Source organism: Sander lucioperca, chromosome 11 (genome assembly GCF_008315115.2).
Source record: "Sander lucioperca isolate FBNREF2018 chromosome 11, SLUC_FBN_1.2, whole genome shotgun sequence".
Taxonomy (NCBI): Eukaryota; Metazoa; Chordata; class Actinopteri; order Perciformes; family Percidae; genus Sander; species Sander lucioperca.
Window position 1 is genome coordinate 414,908 of NC_050183.1, and position 23,050 is coordinate 437,957.

The following is a 23,050-nucleotide window of genomic DNA, read 5'->3' on the forward strand; positions in this document are numbered from 1 at the left end:
GAGTGTTTGTATCCTGAAACAGGAAAGAAAACGTCACCATCTCTGCAGACCCTGGATCTTTTTATTAACTTGCCATTATGCATGTCTTTGTTGCAAAGTGTGAAGCCTCTTTTTCTGTGCTGTGATGCAGCCCTCTGCTGGTGACTCCTAACTGGGTTATACAACTCTCCCTCTGGAGCTGAGACCAGTTTCTAACACTATTCTTAGCTGTACAATATACGTGGCAATCCACCACCATTTCAGACGTGTTTAAGACCAACGCTGGCCCAGGAACCAGTTGGCAGTCAGGAGTACGTTTGTCTTCATAAACTCTGTTATGTAACTTCGAGGCTGTTGGGAGGTGATAGGAAAGGTCCGAGGTCGACCTGAGGTCATGTCTTGAGAAACTTGGATGCCGCCGGCCGTGTTGACAAACTCTTGTAGCACAGGCAATAAAGCTTCACTAATGAACTTTGCAGGAGGTTGTTACACTCAACCTTTGACCTCAACATTCCTCACTGCAGCAGCAGAGGAGGAGGAGATCAGGGAGGTAAAAGATCTGTTCACTGCATTTTCAGGTTATGCTTGTTAGAGCTCACAGAAACCATCCTTGTTGCTTAAGTCTAGAGGTTTACTTTATCCTCTTTGGTGACTTTGTCAGTACAAACCGTACAAACTAACTCTGTGCAGCCAAACATTGTTTAAACTTAAAGAACTTTATTTTAAATTGTAACTCAGATATCCCAACGTTTCCAAAGATATCAAATATGTCAGGGTGATTTTCTGAGGAAATAAGTCTACAATTATGCAAAATACAGAGAAAATATTTGCTTTTTGATTAAACTGTACAGCTGATTTGAATATAGACATCATATAGCTTTGAGTTGGAATAAGCTGATAAAGAATATGTATGTATGATACTATCAGACAGTGTGGAAAAAGATGATTTTAACAAATTTGAAGCTACCAAAAGAGGAAAGAAGCAACAACTATATGTTAAGGGATTTAAATGAATCAAATGCCCATTTCATCCTTTGATAAAAACACATTATTGAAACAATAAGGATTCAATTTGTTTACTGACTACTCACTCCTACAAACATAAGAGTTTAAAGACCAGAGGAAAGATCTCAGAAATGTGTAATTTCTTTCACTTCGGAGTAAAACGCCTCCAGCAGGACCACAGAAATGAGCTGCTGTGTTTGTTTTTCCTGCAGCGGCATCAGAGTGAGACTTCCCTGCTCCTTTGGGCAAAGCAGCAAGCAGGGATGGAGAGAGTTGAGGTAGTGAGAGCTTATCAAAGTGATCTGGGCCAAAAAAAAAAAACCTTCACTGCAAGGAATGTAACCAACATCTGCTGATCCCATTACTGACACACACACACACACACACACACACAGACAGAAAAAGTCTAATGCATTTGTAATCATGAACCTGTAAACATGGAAAGTTGTAAAATCCGTACTGGATCTGAAGTCTGTTTTCAGTTTATATATAAAACTACAAAACTTCTTTTTCTGTGCTACTTTAATTTATATTCATTCAGATATCAGAGGCTAATTAAAGGGAAACAGAAACAGAGGTTGGGTTGATGCATGTATTATATGTGGGGGTGTAATGTGTTGCAATCCTGTTACTTGGACTTGCCCAAATAGTGGTTTGCAGAGGAGTTTTAGGGGAAAGGATGAGGATGTAAGTTAGGGAGGGAAAGGTGGAGGGGAGGGGGTATAAAGAAAGACTGGTACCAGGTTTGCAGGAAGAGCGCTGAGTCAGAACGCAGAAGAGAGAAAAGAAGCTGTACTTGAACAGTCCGTCAGGATCTGTTAACACAGATTCAACCATGCTGTGGTTTCTGGTGCTGAACTGTGTGCTCTGCATGGGAGGACACGCTGCAGCGGGACAGCGAGGTGAGATCTTTTTTTTTTAAATAAATGTTGTAGTTATTGGGCTATGCAGGTGGGAAACAATAAGGTGGAACTTAATTGTTCTTTTTGGGAAATCATAGGTTTGCCAGAAAAGCACTGATAAATTAAAGTTGCCACTGGCATTCCCCACTATCATTATTCACTCCAATATAGTATAGAATTTGTGAAAACGGAGAAATAGTAAAAGCAAAATGTCTAACATGGATGAGAAAATAAATGTTATAAGGTTTGAAACTTGAATTAGAATGTATGTTGTTTTTTATTTTCTTTTTTTTATACCTCATAATGTAAATTAATATTTGACTAGTGGAGGATTCAGAAAAGTTTGAGTTTCCGTGCAAAGCCTTTCTGAGTACACAACTGTACTTGCACACAATAAGGAAAAACAATCACTGAGAGCTTTCTGTTGCAGAAAAAAAGAAAAGAAAAAAGTCTTATTTACCTCTCTATTAGCAGTGAGAGTGATTTATCTCTAGTATCTTTTCTTTCTGCTGTGGAATCCATTCAGTAAACAGAGTTGCTGCTAATGGGAATACCATATTTCCTGCGCTTTACGCTCAGGAGGTTTCTACCCTCGTACAGGGGGATGGGGTGGTGTGGGTAGATGGTGAGGTCTTAGGGTCAATTAGAACAAGCAGCATGTTGCGTCAGGATCTGACCACACCGGGGCATCCCATCCTGTTTTGAGATAAGCTTCATGAACCGGTCTTACACAGAATCTATGTTTTGTTTTGTATTCCAAATAATGTGTAAGTTAAAGTGCCTAATCAATGCTTTATTTTAACAATGTATAAAATGACAACGTGAAAGGGATCACTCATAGTAATGAACTTAACTGGAAAGAGAGTTACCATCTTAATCTGCAGCTCACCTCGGCTTTACAGAGCTTTATAACGAGTTTCAGCTCATTGTAACTGTCCGGCCCACAACTTTACTGTTTTGGTTCACTCTCACGCTCGATGGTGTTTTAAACCCCCAACGTCTCCTTCCAAACAGCGCTCAGACCGTTGACTTCAAGGCACCTAACCCGAACCTTAACCCTAACCCTAACCCTAATGATAACCATTGCCTAATTCTAGAGCCTTCCAGGCAGCGCTGCCTGGAAGGAGACATTGAGGGCTTAAAACACTGATAAACTGCGACAAACACTTGTGTTTTCTTGTGTAAGTTTTTGTCTCCCAGCTAATCCCACTGCAGAACTTTAGTTAGAGGACAGAGATATTTTCAGTCTTGCTATTTAGTGCAAATGGCATAATATTCTCCTGAACAAATGAACCAATTTTTTTACACTCTTGTTTCAAAGATAATCTTTTTAGCATCTCTGCGTTGTAGGATAGTTGAAAGTAGGGATGCACAGAATCAAAATTTTTGGGGTTCGGCCGAATACCGAATCCACTGGTTAAGATTCTGCCGAATCCAAAACCGAATACCGAATCCTACTCCCATCCTCAGTCCATTAACACAGTAAACACATTAATGAAGTAAACAAATGGTTAACACAAGCTTTTAGTTGTGACTGTCCTTCCTTTGCTGTACCTGAAGTTGCTGCATTTTGGCTGCTATCTGTAGATTCCTTCATGCACAACTCGTATTCTTTCGGATGTTTCATACGTAAATGTTTTAACAGCGGCGATGTTGTGTATTGTTTAGGGTCCTCGCCACCATGAGACAAATCGGCATTGCAAATTGAACATGTAGCTCGACTTGAATGGCCTTCTTTTGACTGAAAGTACTGCCAAACACTTTTTCTGCTCACGAGTTCCATTTTCACTTTCTCACAGCCTACTGCATTGAATGGTCCACCTACGTAAACACCTTCCCGTAATCAACGGCGGCGTCATTACATTGACCAGTGTAGCGCACGGTTCGATGGAAAACAATTCTAAGGTTCGGCAGAAACCGAACTTCGTCAAAAAGCCCAATATTCGGCCGAATCCGAAGCCAAATCCTGGATTCGGTGCATCCCTAGTTGAAAGACATTTGAGAGAAGACAATCTGCATCAAAAATCCAGATCAACACTTTCAACTCTGTTACACTGTAGAAACAAAAAAGACACCCGCCAAGTTTAGTTCCTGTTAGCAGACAAGCTTGAAAAATGTTTCTTCCAGTAAATCTTGTATCAGTTCACATATGGAAAATCAATTTAGCAGCTGCAATCAAAGCATCTCTCACTCCAGTGAATGCGTAGGTGGTGGATACAAACGAGGCCTGCGGTGGCTGAGTAACGTCAGGTATTAGACTTTGGTATTCGACAGACAGTGGATCATGTTGTACAGGAGGACATGTGTGTTGTTCCCCCCCACATGTCCATATTTGCTCCTCAGTGAGCTTCTGGTGCCAGATGTTCAGCCAACAGAAAGACTAATGAGGTCATCAGCTAAAAATACAACCTTACATCAGTTTATTTTTCCATTTCATTAAACTGGTAATCTGCATATTGCACACACACACACACACACACACACACACACACACACACACACACACACACACACACACACACACACACACACATACACAGTTTACATACCTTTGCTATGAGATTATCTGGAGCTTCATCAGTGCCTCTGTCTCGTAGGCTTTTATTTGGAGCAGGTCAGGGCCTTGTCCAAGTTGTTGTTCTTCTTTATTTGTTATACAGACCACATTGGACCACATGGATGTATCGCTTGAAATGGTTATAATGATGTTTTTTTCTTTTCAGATGGAGAAATTATCAGTCAGATTAAAATGACGAACCTTGCACTGGCTGAGATTAAAGAGCTTCTGAAACAACAGGTAAACCAGTTTTACAGCAAGAATGAAGTTAATGTGCATCTATTCATATTGCTGATGATCTACATTTTGTGTAACTGAACACATACAGGGCAGCTCATAGGATCATTTGTGTTGATAAAGATCATACTGAAAAAGATGAACGTTAAACCGACCATTTTTCGTTAGAATCAGATGCATTTGAAATGTGAAAAAATAAAACTGGATGGTTGATTAGATTCAGATTGATAGGGTCAGGACGTCGTACAAACGTTTGATTTATTGTATTTTCCAGATAAAAGAAATTGTTTTCCTGAAGAACACAGTGATGGAGTGTGAAGCCTGTGGTGAGTCGACCAACCAAACAGAGACTCCTCTCAGTTTTACTTTCATGATTGTGTACGCAAAACATTTTTCAACTGAATTTGAAGCTTTGGTTGTTTTTCAGATGATTCTATGCTGATGATGACAGCTAATTTGTGTACCATTCAACATGGTTTTGAATAGTAGCTGAACTTTTCAAGAACTCTTCTCCTCTAGTTTTATACAAGAATAATATTGAGAAACAATGAAACAATATTCATATATGTTGATGGGAGTTTCATATCATCGTATAAAGATAATATAATAAAGTCCGTCAGAACAAATTGGTTGAGATGACTATATAAACCGTCTCTCTCCTCAGGGATGGGAGGAATGCAGCCTCGTCCCTCCTGCGTGCCCAACCCCTGCCACCCAGGGGTGAAGTGTAAGGAGACACCTCAGGGGACAAAGTGTGGACCCTGTCCTGACGGTATGGAGGGCAACGGTACCCACTGCACTGATGTGGACGAGGTACGCAGAGATATCATACGATAGATCAATACATCGCTAGGATAGTAAAATGATTAGTTTGGTTTAGGGGATTTAATTACCTTTAAGCCATCATTATTCAACGAAAAGAGTTTTCTCCACTCTCACTTCTGAGACCAACTCATATTACATACTTTCTCTGGAAAGCTGACAACTGATCAAAAATGACAAATGTGACTGTGACAATATTTGATGAATGACATTCAAATCCTACACACAGGGTGTTTTTAAGGTATAAAACAATACGATTGAGATATGATAAGATACAATACGTTACATTATGATATGGTTCAATCCGTATTCAATGTGATACATATATTATAGGCCTACATTATGATACGATATGTCATGATATGAAAAAATATGAGTTGTGTTAGTTGTGTAACGATACATATGTTATATGATATAGGTGAGATGAGAAAGGAGCCAGGAATTATACTTCTCTCTCTTGCTCTCTTTATTCATTATTTGCAAAACCTTTTTTCACTTTTCATGTGAACAACCGAGAGAAACACTATGGATGTCTTCTGGAGACTGACATTTGATTTTTTGACGTAGTTTAGAACAAGCATAACCTGACCCCACACAGGTGCATTCATGTAATTTAGTGAACTCACGTATTTATCAGCATCGCTTCACCCAACCTTAACCTGAGGTTATATCTCTCTTCTTCCTCAGTTCGCTAAGATATTAGAAAAACTTTTTGTTCTAAGAATGGACCACTTCATTGAAACCCACACATTATTGAGTGATCACCAATATGGTTTCAGATCCAACCGATCCAACACAATGGCAGTTATGGAATTAGTAGAGGAGATATCGACAGCAATTGAAAACAGGAAATTCACAGTAGGAGTATTTATACACGCAGACAAGCATTTGACACTATGATCATGCAATATTAATGACTACACTAGAAAAATATGGCATAAGAGATGTAGCACACAAATGGCTTAGTAACTATCTGGATAACAGACAGCAGTATGTACAAATAGGTAATGATAAATCTGATTTAAAGAAAGTAATGTGGGGTTCCACAAGGCTCAGTACTCGGTCCAAAGCTGTTCATATTGTACATAAATGATATCTGTAATGTGTCCAAATTGTTGAAATATGTGTTGTTTGCTGATGATACAAATTTATTTTGCTCTGGTGATGACCTGCGGTTGCTTTCGGATACAGCGGAGAAAGAGCTGGAAGTCTTAAAAAGATTGTTTGATATTAATAAGTTGTCTTTGAATAAAAAATAAAAAAAACTAAGTTCATGATATTTGGAAATAAAAAAATCAATCATGAAGTAAATATCATGATAGAAAATGTGGAAATAGAAAGAGTCTATGAGAGCAAATTCTTAGGAGTGATTATAGACCACAAATTATGCTGTAAACCACATATCAAACAAGTGAAAACTAAAGTATCAATGTCCATTGCGATATTACATAAAACGAAAGATGTGCTCAATTCAAATTCGCTACATATATTGTACAGTTCCTTAATATTGCCATACATTACATATTGTGTGGAAATATGGGGAAACACGTACAAAACAATCACTAACCTTATTTTTATATTACAAAAGAGAGCAATAAGACTCATTAACAGAGCAGAATACCTTGAACCAACAGATTATTTATAAAGTCACACACACTTAAATTTAGAGACTTGGTGGATGCCAAAAAAATGCAAATAATGTATAAAGTCAGAAATAGAATGGTTCCAGAGTCTATCCAGAAGCAGTTTCAGATTAGAGAGAGCAAGTATGAAGTGAAATTTAATACAGAAATTAATGATAATACATTTTATATAAATTGATAATATCCTGAGGGATCTAAGAACAAAAAAAAGAATAAAATAGAATGTAAAAAGGGTAGGTGTAATAAGCAAATACTTCAACCTACTCCTTTTCTATCAGTATTGATTATAAACAAGTTAAGATGACACTGCATGAACTATGGTGACACTTTGTTTTTTTTTACCGTTTATGTTATGTAAGTGATGTTGTGTATTTATGTGATTGATTGAACTAAACTAAACTAAATATCTGCCTGAATAACTAAAAACACGTGTGGGTCTTTATTTCATTAATAAACTTCCATATGTTGACCTTAAGATGAACGTCTTGATGTGTGTTTCTGTGCCTTTGTTGTCGACAGTGTACTGTGATGCCGTGTCACATGGGCGTGCGCTGCATAAACACGTCCCCGGGTTTCCGGTGCGGTACCTGTCCTGCTGGGTACACCGGCCCCCAGGTCCAGGGCGTTGGCCTTGCCTACGCCACCGCCAACAAACAGGTCAGCATCGTCGGTGAACACACACACAGTTCAGCCCCTCTTAACTACTCTAATTGTTACTGCTTCTACTATCTACTAATACAGCAAAATAAAAAAGCAAAGGGTAATGCATTTATTACAAACACATATCTGTGATTAAATATTCTAAACTCAAGGTTCACTTACTAGCAAGTTTTTGACCATCTCCCACCACCTTCTTAAGCTAAAGCCAGTAAGTGAACCATGCATTAGTAGGCCTATGTTGTTATTTTAGTGGTAGTAGGTATAATGGCAATGGTACAGGTATTGTGTAACACATTTAAATAACAAAAACATTAGTAAATCAATATTATATTGTCACTGAAGATTCATATTGATTGAAGATTACCTACAGTAATTGCTAAGCAACATATGTAAAGGAAGTTAAAAAAAACTGTGAAAAGTATCAAGATGCTGAATTAGTAAAATATTATCATTACCGGTATATTATATATTGTTGATAGTTTTTGAACCTGAGGGAGAAGAAACTTTCCCCTCTGCGCCTCAACATGTTTGTCTTTGCTTCCCACCAGCTCCTTCCTAAATTTGTCACCAACACCTCCTTTCTCTCTTGTGTACATACAGCATGTCACACAGGGTGCACTGGTCTGTTTCAGCACCACCTTAATCCTCGATGCAGGACTGCCGTCACTCTGCCGCACTTCATTTTTATTTTCTGCCTCTTGACATGAAAGTCCATTAAATTATCTGATGTTTCTGTGTTTTTGTCCTATCAAGGTGTGCAAAGATATCAATGAGTGCGAAGGCCTCAACAATGGAGGCTGTGTGGAGAACTCTGTCTGTATGAACACCCCTGTGAGTAGAAACACTAGGAATTTACAATAAATCCCTGACTGTCACTTTTGTGGAAAATATGCTGGCCGCTGCTAATATAATACCCTGTAGCACATACAACCCATTAGAAGGTTTATATTTTTGCAGGATCATATCACATACAGTATCATGTTCCTAAAGTGCTATATAAGGGGCCCCGCCATTTCAGACATTCAGTGCTCGTTAAGTTTGTTAACGGAAGAATGTTGAAAATACAAACTCACCAAAGGGAAACTTAACTATCATTCTCTCAAAAAGGCACATGTAAAGTACCAATACCATGACTTAAAGCAAGAGTGTAACTTTTAAAACAATACTCCTCTTTCAAAGGAAAAGTTGAATTCATAAAGCATGAAAATGTGCCATTACTCAATTCAGGACACCCGATGTTTTGTTACCAGAGCCTTACTTCTTCCTTACGTCTGGTGTGACCAGTGGCTTATGGTAGCCAATGCTAGCAAACTTTAGATATATATTTCTGTATAACTGACCATACTGAGTCAGCTCATTAGAGCTTTTATTTTTATTACTTCTGCCCACAGTGCCCTTTAAGGCCCCTTTATACTGTGCAAATACCAGCATGTTAATTGCATATCACACTGGGCGATGGGTAAAATAAAGTCTTGGTCAAAATCTGTGTCACACTGTGAATTATCGATGTTGAAGCAACATTTTGCATACAGAGACACATTATCAACTCGTATCATCCATCTATGCCACTCTCAAGTTTTGAAAATGATGCAAACAAAAACACAGGCTTTTACCACAAATGTCTTATTTTTGCCTCCATCTTTCTGTTTTATGTTTTTTTTTAACTGAAAATTGGAAATAGAGCTTACAACTAAACACTGGCCACTGTATTCTGTGACACTGTAGTCTCGCTTTGCCAGACCTTCCTCCACAGTGCTGCAAAGGAGGGTCTGGCTGGTCCACACAGCATTCTGGGATGGGAGAAAAACATGCTCTGGTTTATTGGCATTTCTTTAAACTAATCACAATCGTCTTGGGCCGCACTAAGCGCCCGACAGAGCCACGGTGCCTCTGCAAAATAGCCTCGGGAAGGAACTTGTTTTGGTGGAACGTGTGTACGTTCAAAAGTTGTTTTAGTCGTGCAACAGAAAACTCAGATTGGTCAGATAGTCTAGCTAGCTGTCTGTATTTACCATGCAGAGATCTGAGGAGCAGTTAACCCTAGTCCTCATAAATTGACCGGAGTTTAAAATTCCAACACAAAGAAAGCAGAAGGTAACGGACATCCGGGCAAAAAGAGCGTGATCCATCGGAATTTCCAGCAGCACCGGAGCAATCCAAGAAGTATAACTGTAAAATCTAATATGGTGCATCATAGTTTCTCCTTCCTGCTCAATGCAGTGTTTGGAGGTCCTATAAAAAATAATAATGTAGGAATGTAGACTGACATTCGCCCTTATCAGTGAAATGATTGGTCTGTTTCCCCTGTGTGTCATCAGGGCTCATTCAGGTGTGGTCCCTGTAAGACAGGCTACGTTGGGGACCAGCGGCGTGGCTGTAAGCCGGAGAGAGCCTGTGGGAACGGCCAACCCAACCCCTGTCACGCCAGCGCTGAGTGCATTGTCCATCGAGAGGGTAAAATTGAGTGTCAGGTGAATAAATTAAAACGCTCTGCCCCATGTTCTGAGTTCATACTTCTCGGAGCAAAAGTGGGCAGTTTCACACTGTAGCAGCCCCAAGTAGGAGTGAGGGATTTACATTTTTTATGCTTTTAAAGTGTGACAATCTTCATTATCCACTTATTTAAGTTTTGATTCATTAGTTTCACTGTGTGCAGTAAATCTCTCCTCCTTCATTATCCATTGCTTGTGTAAAAAACTAGCAAATTGTACTTAAAGCGTAACTCTCGCCAAAATGCAACCTAGGGTCTTTTTGTGAATGTACCCGAATCAAACTTTAGTTTAAAAGCATAATTAGGACGGAAACGCCACTTTTAAGATTTACTGTATTTTTGTTTTCGGTCAAATGGCCTTTTGAATGGGATGCTAGGGGCACTACTATGATCGCATCAAAATCGCTATTTTTAAAACACTAAGAAGGCTCGACACAACATGAAACTTTGCTCGAAGTATCACCAGGGGCTCTACACATGAACTCGAGCATTGAGAACATTGTTTGTGTACACAGAGTTTACTAAAAAGAAAGGTTTTGAACTACTCACTTTAGCAGTTTGTTTTTGCCAGTCAAAACGTGTCGATCTCCGAATGGACAGGGAGGAGAGTAAAGATGGAAAGCTCCTGAAGCTTAGTTTCATATAAATTGTTTTGTTGTTAGTGGCAAACAATATTGACCTTGTAGTTGAAAAAGGAGCCTCATATAAGAATGACATTTCCTCCTATGGAGTCTGTCCATTCGCATTTGGAGATCGACACTTTTTGACTGGCAAGATGGCGGAAAACGAAAATACGTTAAATCTTAAAAGTGGCGTTTGCATCCTATTTATGCTTTTAAACGAAAGTTTGACTCAGGTACATTCACAAAAAGACCCTAGGTTGCATTTTGGCGAGAGTTACACTTTAATTTATTGCCACAAACATTTTGCATCATTAGTCAGGTAGAGCTTTAACTATAGAAGTTACAGTTTGTACACAGCTGCTACACATATCATGAAGAGTTCTTTGAATTATATAACTTTTGTGCCAGATATTTTAAAAATCAAAGGTCTTTTTGAGCACTTAATGTCATCTGGTACTGAATGCAGTACACAACACGGCCAATGAAAAGTCTGTACAGTACATAAAACATTATCCATCCTCAGTGCGGAGTGGGATGGGCTGGCAATGGCTACCTCTGCGGGGCAGACATTGACATTGATGGTTTCCCCGATGAGAAGCTGGCCTGTCCTGAGATGAACTGCAACAAGGTAAGTCTCCTGAGAGTCTTCATGAGAAATCTTTACTGTAAAAATGAATGACACAAAAACAGCATAAAATATTCACAGGTGTTATGCAGATGTGGTAATATACTGTATGTTGTTGTAAGTTAATTTTTGTTGCCAGATACTGACTGAATTATTTTTTAAGGCTGTGGTCTGGGGTTTGAAATGCTTTTGAAAAACAACAATTTGACCATCATGGTCAGTTCTTAAATTTAATTGGTCCATAACACTGTATAACAGACACTGTTATTCATTTTGTTGGATCTGATTTTAGTCTACTTTAACTTTTCTTTTTAGGATAATTGTCTCACTGTTCCCAACTCTGGTCAAGAAGATGCTGACCTTGATGGAATTGGAGATGCCTGTGATGAGGATGCAGATGGGGATGGGATCCTCAACATGCAGGTTCATGCATAAAAGACACCGATGGCATATAAAAATAATTTAAAAGACATAAAAAACCAATGAAAAGCCTGAGTACATCTATGTTTTTGTACCTCTTTACAGGATAACTGCGTGTTGGTGCCTAACGTGGACCAGAGGAACGTCGATGAGGATGACTTTGGCGACGCCTGCGACAACTGTCGCGCCATCAAAAACAACGACCAAAAAGACACAGATGTGGACAAATTCGGTGATGAGTGTGATGAAGACATAGATGGGGATGGTTAGTGTTCTACATATCTTTTACACACCGTCCCTTCAATATGGATTTGTTCATACATTAGGTATAGATGTTTTGAGTTATAAACGGTAGGTTTAAAGCTGCAAATTCACCGTAGGCTACCAATATGTTGTAAAGAGGCCTGCAATGTGGGTACAGCTAAATTAAGGCTACATATTAAAAAACAGAAAAGATAAAACTTTAACAGAGTTGGCAGGGGAGTATTATAAGTCACTTAATCATTCACTGGTTCCTACTTTAATTCCAGGAATCCTCAATCACTTGGATAACTGCAAAAGGGTTCCCAATGCTGACCAGAAAGATCGCGATGGAGACAAAGTGGGAGACGCCTGCGACAGCTGTCCTTATGTTCCAAACCCTGACCAGGTCAGAAATCTCTTTTTCATGTTTTAAGGTGGCTCTGCAAGCAAAAAAATGTCTGGTAAGCCAAAGTACATACAGTTTTAACCCTTCAGACAGAGTACAAAAAAAATGTACAGCACAAATAGGAAATGCCAAGTAAGGTGAGTAAAGGGTAAGTAAAGTGGAGATTGCAACTTGTAAACAACTAGTAAAAACTTAAAAGCCCCTACAAAGTTAAAAAAAAAAACAAAAAACATCAAATAATCAAATAGTCATGACTTATACACAACAATCAATGTTAAAGTTTGAAAACAAAAAATCTATTTTAACTATATAGAGTCAAACACTCAGCTAATCTGCTTCATCTGGAATGTGTGGGTGTGATTTTATCTGATTTAAATGACAGATGCCTTGTAACAACTCCAGATATTAATTAAAAAAAAAAAGAAAAATGACCACCTTTTCCAACTGAGCTACATTAAAACACACACTGAAATCTCTGTTGTAACTTTGAAAAATAGCTTGTGTTCATGAAGTACCCTATCCCTCAAAGTAATTCGCTGATTGAGGAAGCAGTTTTTCAGGAACTTTAAGAGCAAAGACACGATAAAGAGGTTTTTTTTATCTCTAAGAACACTGACCAATTAGATCTGCACAAAAAGTTAAAAACACAACAACTTAACAGCAGCAGAAAATCTTGCTTGACTTTGTTCACTTTCACACTAACTATAATCCATTTCCTGTTTCTCAGACGGATGTGGACAACGACTTGATTGGAGACCCCTGTGACACCAACAAGGACAGGTACTATGTGACATCATCAGTCACATCACATATATTTATTGTGAATTATCAGTGTAACGAGTGTACTGGAGATCAAAATCTGCACATGAATGCCAGTAAAAGTCTCTCTTGTACAGTGACGGAGACGGTCACCAAGACTCCCGGGACAACTGTCCAGCTGTCATCAACAGCTCCCAGCTGGACACCGACAAGGACGGCATGGGAGATGAGTGTGATGATGACGATGATAACGACGGCATCCCAGACCTGCTGCCACCTGGTCCGGATAACTGCCGTCTGATCCCCAACCCTCTGCAGGAGGACTCTAACGGTGGGTTATGGCCCTGTCTACATCTAGTAAATAACTAGTCTATATCCACGACATTCCTGCCGGATCACACTCTTTTCGCCCGGATGTCCGTTACCTTCTGCTTTCTTTGTGTTGGAATTCTAAACTCCGGTGGATTTATGAGAACTATGGTTAACTGCTCCTCAGATCTCTGCAGGGTAAATAGAAACAGCTAGCTGGACTATCTGTCCAATCTGAGTTTTCTGTTGCACGACTAAAACAAATTTTGAACGTACACGTTCCACCGAAACAAGTTCCTTCCCGAGGCTTGTTTGCAGCAGCACCGTGTCTCTGTCGGGCACTTGGTACCGCCCATGATGATTGTGATTGGTTTAAAGAAATGCCAATAAACCAGAGCAAGTTTTTCTACCATTCCGAAAGGCTGTGTGGACTAGCCAGACCCTCCTCCGCAGCGCTGTGGATGAAGATCTGGCAAAGTGAGACTAGTAAATAACAAATGAAGAAAAGCTTTTGTTCCTAAGACAGTCTTTATATTTATCTTCTCAGGTGATGGTGTGGGCAACATATGCGAGAAGGATTTTGACAACGACACTATCATCGACACCATCGATGTTTGTCCAGAAAACGCTGAGGTCACCCTCACCGACTTCAGGGAGTACCAGACCGTCGTTTTAGACCCGGAGGGAGACGCACAGATCGACCCCAACTGGGTGGTGCTGAACCAGGTTAAGTGACTTGTTTGTTTCTGTATTTTTTGTGTCCCAAAACACTAAACATCTTCTTGATCTGATTAAATTTCTCTTAAATCCACTCTTTTGTCTGTGCAGGGAAGAGAGATCGTCCAGACTATGAACAGTGATCCTGGGTTGGCTGTTGGTAAGAGCATTACATCTGCTTTTTAAAGGAAAAGTGCAACATTTTGGGAAATTGGCATTACCTCTCAAAGTTGTGGATGGTACTAACAGAACCGCTTCATTCCATCCAGTTTTTTGATACCTCTCTGTTGAGGTACCTAGCACATTGATCTGATACTAAAAGGTGGAGCTAGAAACACTGCAGTCTGCGATTGGTGTGTAGACGTTCCTCTGCATCGTCGGGGAAGAGGAAATACAGTAAGAGCTGGATGGAGCAGTGAGGAATAAAAAGGTTTTTCAGCTTGTTTCTTGGCCCAATGCTGTCCAAGGCTATTACTATCCAGTAACAACCCTGCCTACATTTAAGAGTACTGTCTGGGATGGAAACGCAGAACATATCTAGTGTTTTGGTACATGTCCATAGAGGTTACGTACGGTTCTAAAAGATACAATACCGAACGCGTTTGATGGAAATGTGGCTTAAGTTTGAGCAGGAGTCGTGTGCACATCAACAAAACCTCAGTGGGATGGGTGCTGGATGCAAAAAAAAATCAATAAAATTGCAATCCAAAGTACTTGGATCACAGCTCCCGTTAATTATATTAGTGATGTTTCAACCAACTGCAGGTGAAGAAGTGTATTCCTTAAAATGTCTGACTATTTAAATGTCTCCACCAGGTTACACGGCTTTCAGCGGTGTGGATTTTGAAGGGACGTTTCATGTTAACACAGTAACGGACGATGACTACGCAGGATTTATCTTCGGGTACCAGGACAGCTCCAGTTTCTACGTGGTGATGTGGAAGCAGGTAGAACAGATCTACTGGCAGGCAAACCCGTTCAGAGCCGTTGCAGAACCAGGCATCCAACTGAAGGTAGTCTACCATTCTACCACAGGGAAATGTTGCAGGAATTTAACTTTTTAGCAGTTTAGTCATAAGAAATACTGGTACTACTTTCTGATAAGGCTCCATTTATAAATGATATATAATCTGTAATAAATGGCTTTAATGATGGCTAATAAATCATGTATTATTGATCTGATTATAGATCATTTGTAAGCCATTAATAAGAAAAACGTTTGGGTAATCAGGTTGGGAAAAATCCTCATTGGGGCGAACCTTCTAATGGACTGTTCAATCACTTAACTTCTAGAAAAGTGACCTGCAATTAGAAATGTTAATAAACCACTAACAAAGGGTTCTTGCAATAATCCATCAAGTCTGCAGTTATGTTAATACAATGTTTATAATAATGTAATTTTATAAATTGATTTTGGTCGAGATTTCCTTTTTCTGGAAGTCCAGAGTCGAAAGTTTAAATAGTTTTTAGTTTTTAAGCCACACACAAGAGTTGCCAGGACATGCTTGCTGAGGACATGAAAGATTAGTCCGGAGACTCAGACATCTTGTCACTTGTGGTTTTTCAAAAAGGCCGTCAAGTCAAACACGGGTCCAGGTGAAAACCTGAGGAATGCCCTGTGGCACACCGGTGACACCAGTGACCAGGCCAAACTCCTGTGGAAAGATGCTCGCAATGTTGGCTGGAAGGACAAGACTTCTTACCGCTGGTTCCTCCAACACCGACCCGCAGACGGCTACATCAGGTACTGACTGAGTTCAAGAAAAACTCCATCACACCAATGTCTGTGCATTCAGTTTGGTACTTCACGTTTAGCCTAGCTTAGCAAACTCCCAAGACTGGAAGGTGGGAGAAACTGCTTGCCTCTACTGAAAGAGAAAAAATACATTTTCCGGCTGCTTCTAGATGGTCTTGTTTATGAACAAACGTACAAACCATGAATCAGTTTGTTGCTGTGTGATGTTCTTACGTTCTCTCTTGGTTGGCGTGTAGAGTTCGTTTCTATGAGGGTCCTCAGATGGTGGCGGACACAGGCGTCATCATAGACACCACAATGAGAGGAGGTCGACTGGGAGTCTTCTGCTTCTCCCAGGAGAACATCATCTGGGCCAACCTGCGTTATCGCTGCAACGGTATAAGAGAAGTTTCTGATTCTGAAATAAGGAGATTTTAGCTAAGCATTAATGTTTTTTTTTCTACAAATTAACACAGGTTAATTACCTTCAGTTATTCCAAAGCTACATCGTTATTGTTAGAATTAAAAAGCATGCATGTACATTTCACAAAAATTGAAAGAGCATTCTGATAAATGTTTATGAACTCGTTTAAGCTGGATAAAGCTAAATATGAATGCAAAATAGAGATATGAATGCAGCCACAAATGGCAAAAAGTAATTTTCCTGCTCCATGTTGAGTATTTGTCCTTCAGCGGCTCAAACTGTAGCCTAAACCAAACAGTGATTTCCCCTCATGTTGTTTCTCTCTGCAGACACTCTTCCTGAGGACTTTGACACCTACAGAGCCCAGCAGGTCCGGCTGGTGGCCTGATGACAACAAACAAGCCCAGGGAATTCTGGGAACCACTTTCTAAGCACAACTGGGATCAGAAAGAACATCATAAATTTGCCAAAAAGTCCAGCACACGTGTTTGAAAGTTTTAACTTAACACTGTTTTAAATTCGTGACAGAAAAAGAAATTCAACAGCCTTAAAAACTCTTCAGAGGGGAGCATTAATATAACATGACTTGTTCGAATTGTTTAGCTGTTACCAAACAGAACTTTCTGTCATAAATAATTTAGCTACAAAATGTATATTACATTTCAATTTATACTTTTGAAAAAACTATATTTAACTGTCACAAATGAATACATGTAGATTTTGGTAAATTATGTGCAGTATTATGTTTAATCAATAATAATGGAATATTAGCTGGTCAGACATAATTAAATGTTTAATTTGAGAGGGAGTTTTCTTTTTAATTGCAAACATGTCAGATGGATCAAGTGCGGAGAAATAATCTTAAAAACTTGTCAATTGTTATCGAGAAATGCAGACTATGTTGAAAATAATATATTTTCGTCATGTAAAGCATCTTTAAATATCTAGAAAAGCACTCTTTAAATGAAACGTATTCATGTTAAAGCCCTGTCATATAATAGCTATACTGCAAAAAACGTCAAACATTAGATTTTAAGTAACAGACGTGACTTTTTTTCAAACTCAACAGCTTTTAGTGGAAATCAACATTCTGAACATTTCTCAAGCATGCACATATCCAAAATAATCTTTTCAATTTTGCATTTGGAAATACAGATTACAAAATAGGAACGATAGCAAAGACAATATACAACAGGATCGAAACAGCATGCATGTCCACAGCAAACACGCTGCAATGTTGTAAAATGACATCGGACAGGTTTTTTTTAATCAGCATATTCTGCAAATCAAGACTATGTGCAGAGAAAAAAATCTGTCTTCCACATTCAATTTAATTGACATTTTTTCTTTCATCTTATAAACAAATGGTCACATAAGAAGAATCACATGGCAACAAATAAATAACTACAGATCTTTTACTACGACTTACAGGACAACAGTGATATTATGCTATTCTCACTATAAGCTTCAAGTGGAAACTAAACCGTGTTTTTCCAGAGACAGTTGTAGAGTCATTTAGAAAACCCTGTGTTATTAAAGGGACATTTTATTAAGACCTAAAACACTCTGGGAACAAGCATTAAAGACCGCCTTTAGACACAGGACTCCTGTTTGAGCTTCGCTCGTCTGCTTCTTCAGTTTGGGACACGATTTTAGCTTCACTGCTTTTTAACACAACACAAACAAAAGCTGTGCTAACAAGTAATGCAAGTCATTGGTGTCTCAGACTAAAACCAGACTATTATAAAATACATTAAGGTGATTTGTTCATCTCATCGGTTTGGAAAATGGACTTTCGTTAACCTGAAAAGTTTTGCTTTCCGTATTTCAGTGTTTAGCCTCAGACAGAAGGAAATGTTTCCCATGAAAGTTACATAACTCAACATAACTCTGCAGATCAAAGAAAAAACTTTTCCCCCAAATACATGCCTTTTTATTTCCTTACTTGAATCAAAGGTGTATTAGCTGCCTAACTTGAACTCAAATCTTTACCAGTGATAGTGTTGCTGTTAGCTAACCTTGTTAGACAAGGGAAAAAGGTATCTAATACTTTGAGTATGCACACTAGATATCCAGAGGAGTGTAAGCTTCAATGCAAGTCCATCAAAATTAAAACGTGTCCAACAACTCTTCTCCAGTACAACACGCTGCATCTACCAAATGTTTTGCACGTAGGTGTTTTCTGTAGCCGGACATGTTTGTTAGATTAAGCATGCTGTACTGGAGAAGAGTTGTTTGACATATTTTATTTTTGATGGAGTCAAATTTCTCATGTCGAAATCATGTAATATACATTTTAGAGTTGCAGTTCATTTCACAAAGTGAGACTGTGTTGCAGCACCGTACAGCACTCTGTGTAGTCACGATGCACACGGCTTCATTTGAGTATTTTTGACTAACTAACTACCATCTATTGTCTCTTTAAGAACTGTAACTCGCTCAAACTGCAATTTTTCACATGGGGGAAAAATGACCAACAAAGAAATACATTCAGAGTGCCGTTCCTTTCCAACACGAGAGCGCAAGCTGCACTGGAGTAAGCCCTTTCTAGTTTTGCATCCCCTAAAATCTTCACAGATAAAAAAAACAAGACAAGCTAAAATATAGTTTACAAAGGAAAATAGAGAATTCATCTTTTCTTTGACATGGAAAATATCTCCGGAGTAAACATCTGGAGTGAAACAGTCGGCATTCACATCGGGCAGAACAGTCCCTGCTCAAAAGCCAGGAAATCACAAATAAAATGCAAAGCAACTAGTGGACTAAACATAGCACATAGCAAAGCAAAAACACAAAAAAAAAAAAACAAATAGAAAAAACATAATTACACTTTACACAGTCCAAAACCTGACATAGCACATAGCAAAGCAAAAACACAAAAAAAAAAAAACAAATAGAAAAAACATAATTACACTTTACACAGTCCAAAACCTGACATGATAGGCAACAACATAAAACATATCTGATGTCTTTAAACAAACTCAGCATAGCTAGATCAAACTCCTTTACATACCATGGGATAAGAATCAGCTCAATGTGTCTATCATGTCATGCAGTTGACTGTGTAATGCAGAAGCTTCAGAAGATTCAAGTCCACATATGCAAACGATCAGTGCGCGTGCCAATCTGCATTCTCTGCGAGACAGAACCTGCTTCCATTTTCTTAAGAAAAGCCAAAAGGGTTGTGTTGACGGAGAGGAGGGGGCCGGATCGACTGCGGGTTCTTTTTGTACGAGAATTCGACTGTTTACACTCGTACGCGTGAGATGCTACAGTAGGAAGAGAGAGAGACTGATTCCACAGAGGAGGAGAGGGGGGCGACTGAAGAGCAGAGAGAACAACAAGTCCGGTCCGACTGTGACGGGACCAATAAACTCCAACATTTGGCAAACAGGCTAGAACTAGGACACTGCCACAGAAAATACATTCTCTTATCATTCGTGAAGTAGCATTATACACAGATGGAGGTAACAGAGTCACTTAACAGGAGTTAACTGTCGCACAGAAGAAACCCATACATGCATCCCTTTAGACTTTGTGATAGCGTTATGTTACACAAATCAAACCTGCGGAGCTATAGAAGGCCTTCATTTAGAGGTTTTGACTGTCAGTTTAGTCATGCATTTTGTTTCAGCTATAGCGTATGTACAAGGTCAGTGTGAATGACTAGTATTCAGCAGGATGACACGGAATAAAGTGATAGGAAAAAGCTCAAATCACTGGCAATGCAACAGTGAAGTTTGGGCTCACACACATTTTGTTTTAGGAAAACCACCTTTGGAAACATGTAATCTGTAGAGAATGAGTTCTATACATTTGTTTCAGGGACTTAAAGGAAAAATCCAACAAATAAAAATAGCTTCTGGGAAAGTGTTTTGCATTTCCGGGCCATTTTTTAGTGGTTTATTTTTCTTCCTCCTGTGGGTTAACAAATGTGTGGATATTTCCAGCAACTACAGAGAAATGTTTCATTGATCTAAAACATCAACAGAAAGTCAGGTTTGGCGTCAGTTTCTGTGGGATTAAAGAGAAAGGGTTTCTTTATACAGCAGCTGTTTTGTTCAACAGTCCCACAGGAAGAGATGTGTTCAGGGGGAGTCTGGTAAAATGTAGGAAATTACCAACTGAAGAACTAGAGGTTCACGAAAAAAAAAAAAAAAAAAAATGTTCAAAGTACAGCTGGATTTATGTTTCTTGTTACTCTGGCGTTAAAATAAATGTATAGTTCAGTGTACGATTTCACTCGTTGATTGTCATAGCAACACTTGAAATACTCATACTCATCCAGTTTAAATTTCTTCTTCCATTTTCTAACACAGAGCACCGATGTTGAGCATGATCTCAAATTATCACAAATGGACACAAATGTGTCCGCTGACTAAAAAGGAGATAACTGAGATGGGTATTCCTTGTTTTGTCGAAGCAATAACAAGTAAAAGAGTAAGGAGCCTGCAAAGCCCTGACAGAAAGACAATAAATAAGTTAAATTAAAAAATGACAATAAAAAATCTAACTATTTGGGACTTTAGCTGCTCTGTAACACAGAGCAATGATGACAGAGAGGACTGTGATGTGTACTGTGAAGGGCCTTGCTAGGTTACACTGTCAATGTGTCTGGTGTTATTGAAAAGGAGAATCACGAGCCTTTCTTCAAATTACTCAAAGCCGTCTTCACTATCAACGTTCTCTACCAACATCAGTAACATGTAGGAGAAAACAGCCTGAGCTGAAAATGAACAGTTCTTTATCTCAGTAGTTCCTCTCTGCCTCCATTACCGCAACATTTCAGAAGAATAAATCCAGCTCAACTTCTGGAACATGTTGAAACAATCAAACATCAGAGGCGGATTTTTCCTTTAAGGGTTTTTTTTGTGTGTGTGTTTCTCATTTGCATAGGAATCACAGATCTGTTGAAGGCAAACAAAACCTTCGATGGAGGATTACAGCAGACAAACATTTCAACTGAAACAAATTGTAGAACTGTTGAGGTGTGCATTAAACCAAACGTGATTCCTTATAGGGAGGGAGGAGGGGAGGGGGGAGGAGGGGATGGAAACAGCGCTTTAGGTGAATAAATGATTAGTATGTCTGTACATGAACATTACAATATACCAAACATGATCCCACAGACCTAAACACACCTCTCTCAGGGAAACTCTGACAAAAGGCCAAGGCAGATTGAACTTTGACACAATTTGTTTGACACATTTTGGCAAAGAAGATTGGATGCAGTCAGAGATGATATTAATATGTCCAGTACATTTTCAGATGAAACTTGTGTAAACATTTTTCAGTTGTAAAAGGTGGCGTAAACAGTTTAAGACTCTAATACATCCTACTGTTTTTGGGACCGTTTTTTGTTGTTTTTACACACTGGAGTGGGGCGAATCTCAGTGCAGTCGGAAAATTGCATACAATACTTAATATCGTCGCTGTCAGGCGAAAACCTTGTATATCCAAAACCATTGCTTTTCAGGAAATGAATAAAAGGCTAATTTGAAAACATATTATTGAGCCATTTACCTATATGTATCTATGACCTAAGACAAAGTGAAAAATAAAAATCGCCTCAATCGGTCACGGTTTAAGGATTTGTAAAACCCACCGACAGACGTAAAGGGTGACCAATACCATTCATTTATGAAAAAATGACAATATGGAGATACGAGGTTTGTGCCCAACAGCGATGACATAAATACACTCTTTTCTTAAACAGACCCACTTATCTGTTTACTAAATGGAGTAAACCGACATTCTTCAATAAAAAAACATCATGTTCATAGTAACTTCATTTGCATCATATGAAACAACCATTCGGCCATTAAAATTCCTACACTTTGCATGATACTTTTGTTTTTGATGACCTCTGTGGCAAAGTAGTGTTTTTGTTAGAGTTTCCCTGTCAAAGAGCAAAAAGCCTCCCCATAATTGCACTCCTTCTCAAACTTTAAACCCATCCTTTGATTTTTTTTTTTTGTTTGTTTAGTTTGTTTTCGTTTTTTGCCCCACTTTAAAAAACATCAACAATTTGGCTATAAACTGTACCGATACAAAATACAGTACATTGATTTGTCAAACCTTACACAACATAACCACAAATATCACTGACCAAAAGTTAAGTTCCTCTCAAATACAAGAAAATGTTACAATAAGTTACGAAAATACGTTGTCACATTAGACACTTAAGTAGAACAGTAGAATACTCATGTAAGGCAAAATCAGGTGATTTCACAGTGACGACTTAAAAAGATTTAAGATTTTAGTGTTTAAAAACAGACGGCTTCCTTCACTGAAAAGAAGTGTGTGTGTGTGTGTATATATATATATATATATATATATATATATATATATATATATATTTTTTTTTCCTTTCACTGGCAGAAAATTAATTTGGATGCCTTTTTCTTGCTTTCTAGTTAAATAGAAATACCTGAAGATTTCTCTCAGAAAAAGTTAGTTCAATGGACGTAAAACCAACACATTTCTGGAGCCC

The 23,050-nt window shown here is 38.7% G+C and overlaps 1 protein-coding gene and 1 long non-coding RNA gene across 3 annotated transcripts; one reads left to right on the plus strand and one right to left on the minus strand.

The window, feature by feature from the left end:
* The first annotated feature begins 1,672 nt into the window (after window positions 1–1,672).
* Window positions 1,673–19,333, plus strand: LOC116055223 (cartilage oligomeric matrix protein). Its single transcript, XM_031307044.2, has 19 exons — window positions 1,673–1,886; window positions 4,610–4,683; window positions 4,955–5,006; window positions 5,345–5,493; window positions 7,665–7,802; window positions 8,559–8,636; window positions 10,124–10,276; window positions 11,443–11,547; window positions 11,860–11,967; window positions 12,070–12,229; window positions 12,495–12,613; window positions 13,341–13,393; window positions 13,510–13,703; window positions 14,229–14,407; window positions 14,510–14,558; window positions 15,215–15,411; window positions 15,970–16,142; window positions 16,391–16,530; window positions 16,887–19,333. The coding sequence occupies exons 1-19, from the start codon at window positions 1,820–1,822 to the stop codon at window positions 16,943–16,945; spliced, it is 2,247 nt and encodes a 748-aa protein (XP_031162904.1). The 5' UTR covers window positions 1,673–1,819; the 3' UTR covers window positions 16,946–19,333.
* On the minus strand, window positions 17,871–22,880 carry LOC116055226. 2 transcript variants are annotated; one of them, XR_004898691.1, is made up of 3 exons: window positions 22,211–22,880; window positions 19,489–21,930; window positions 17,871–19,404 (listed from the first exon to the last, which is right to left on the minus strand). It is a non-coding gene; the product is annotated as an uncharacterized LOC116055226 (long non-coding RNA). The 2 variants fall into 2 exon arrangements; XR_004106238.2 differs by having other exon boundaries at window positions 19,489–22,880.
* Between the last annotated feature and the right edge of the window lie 170 nt (window positions 22,881–23,050).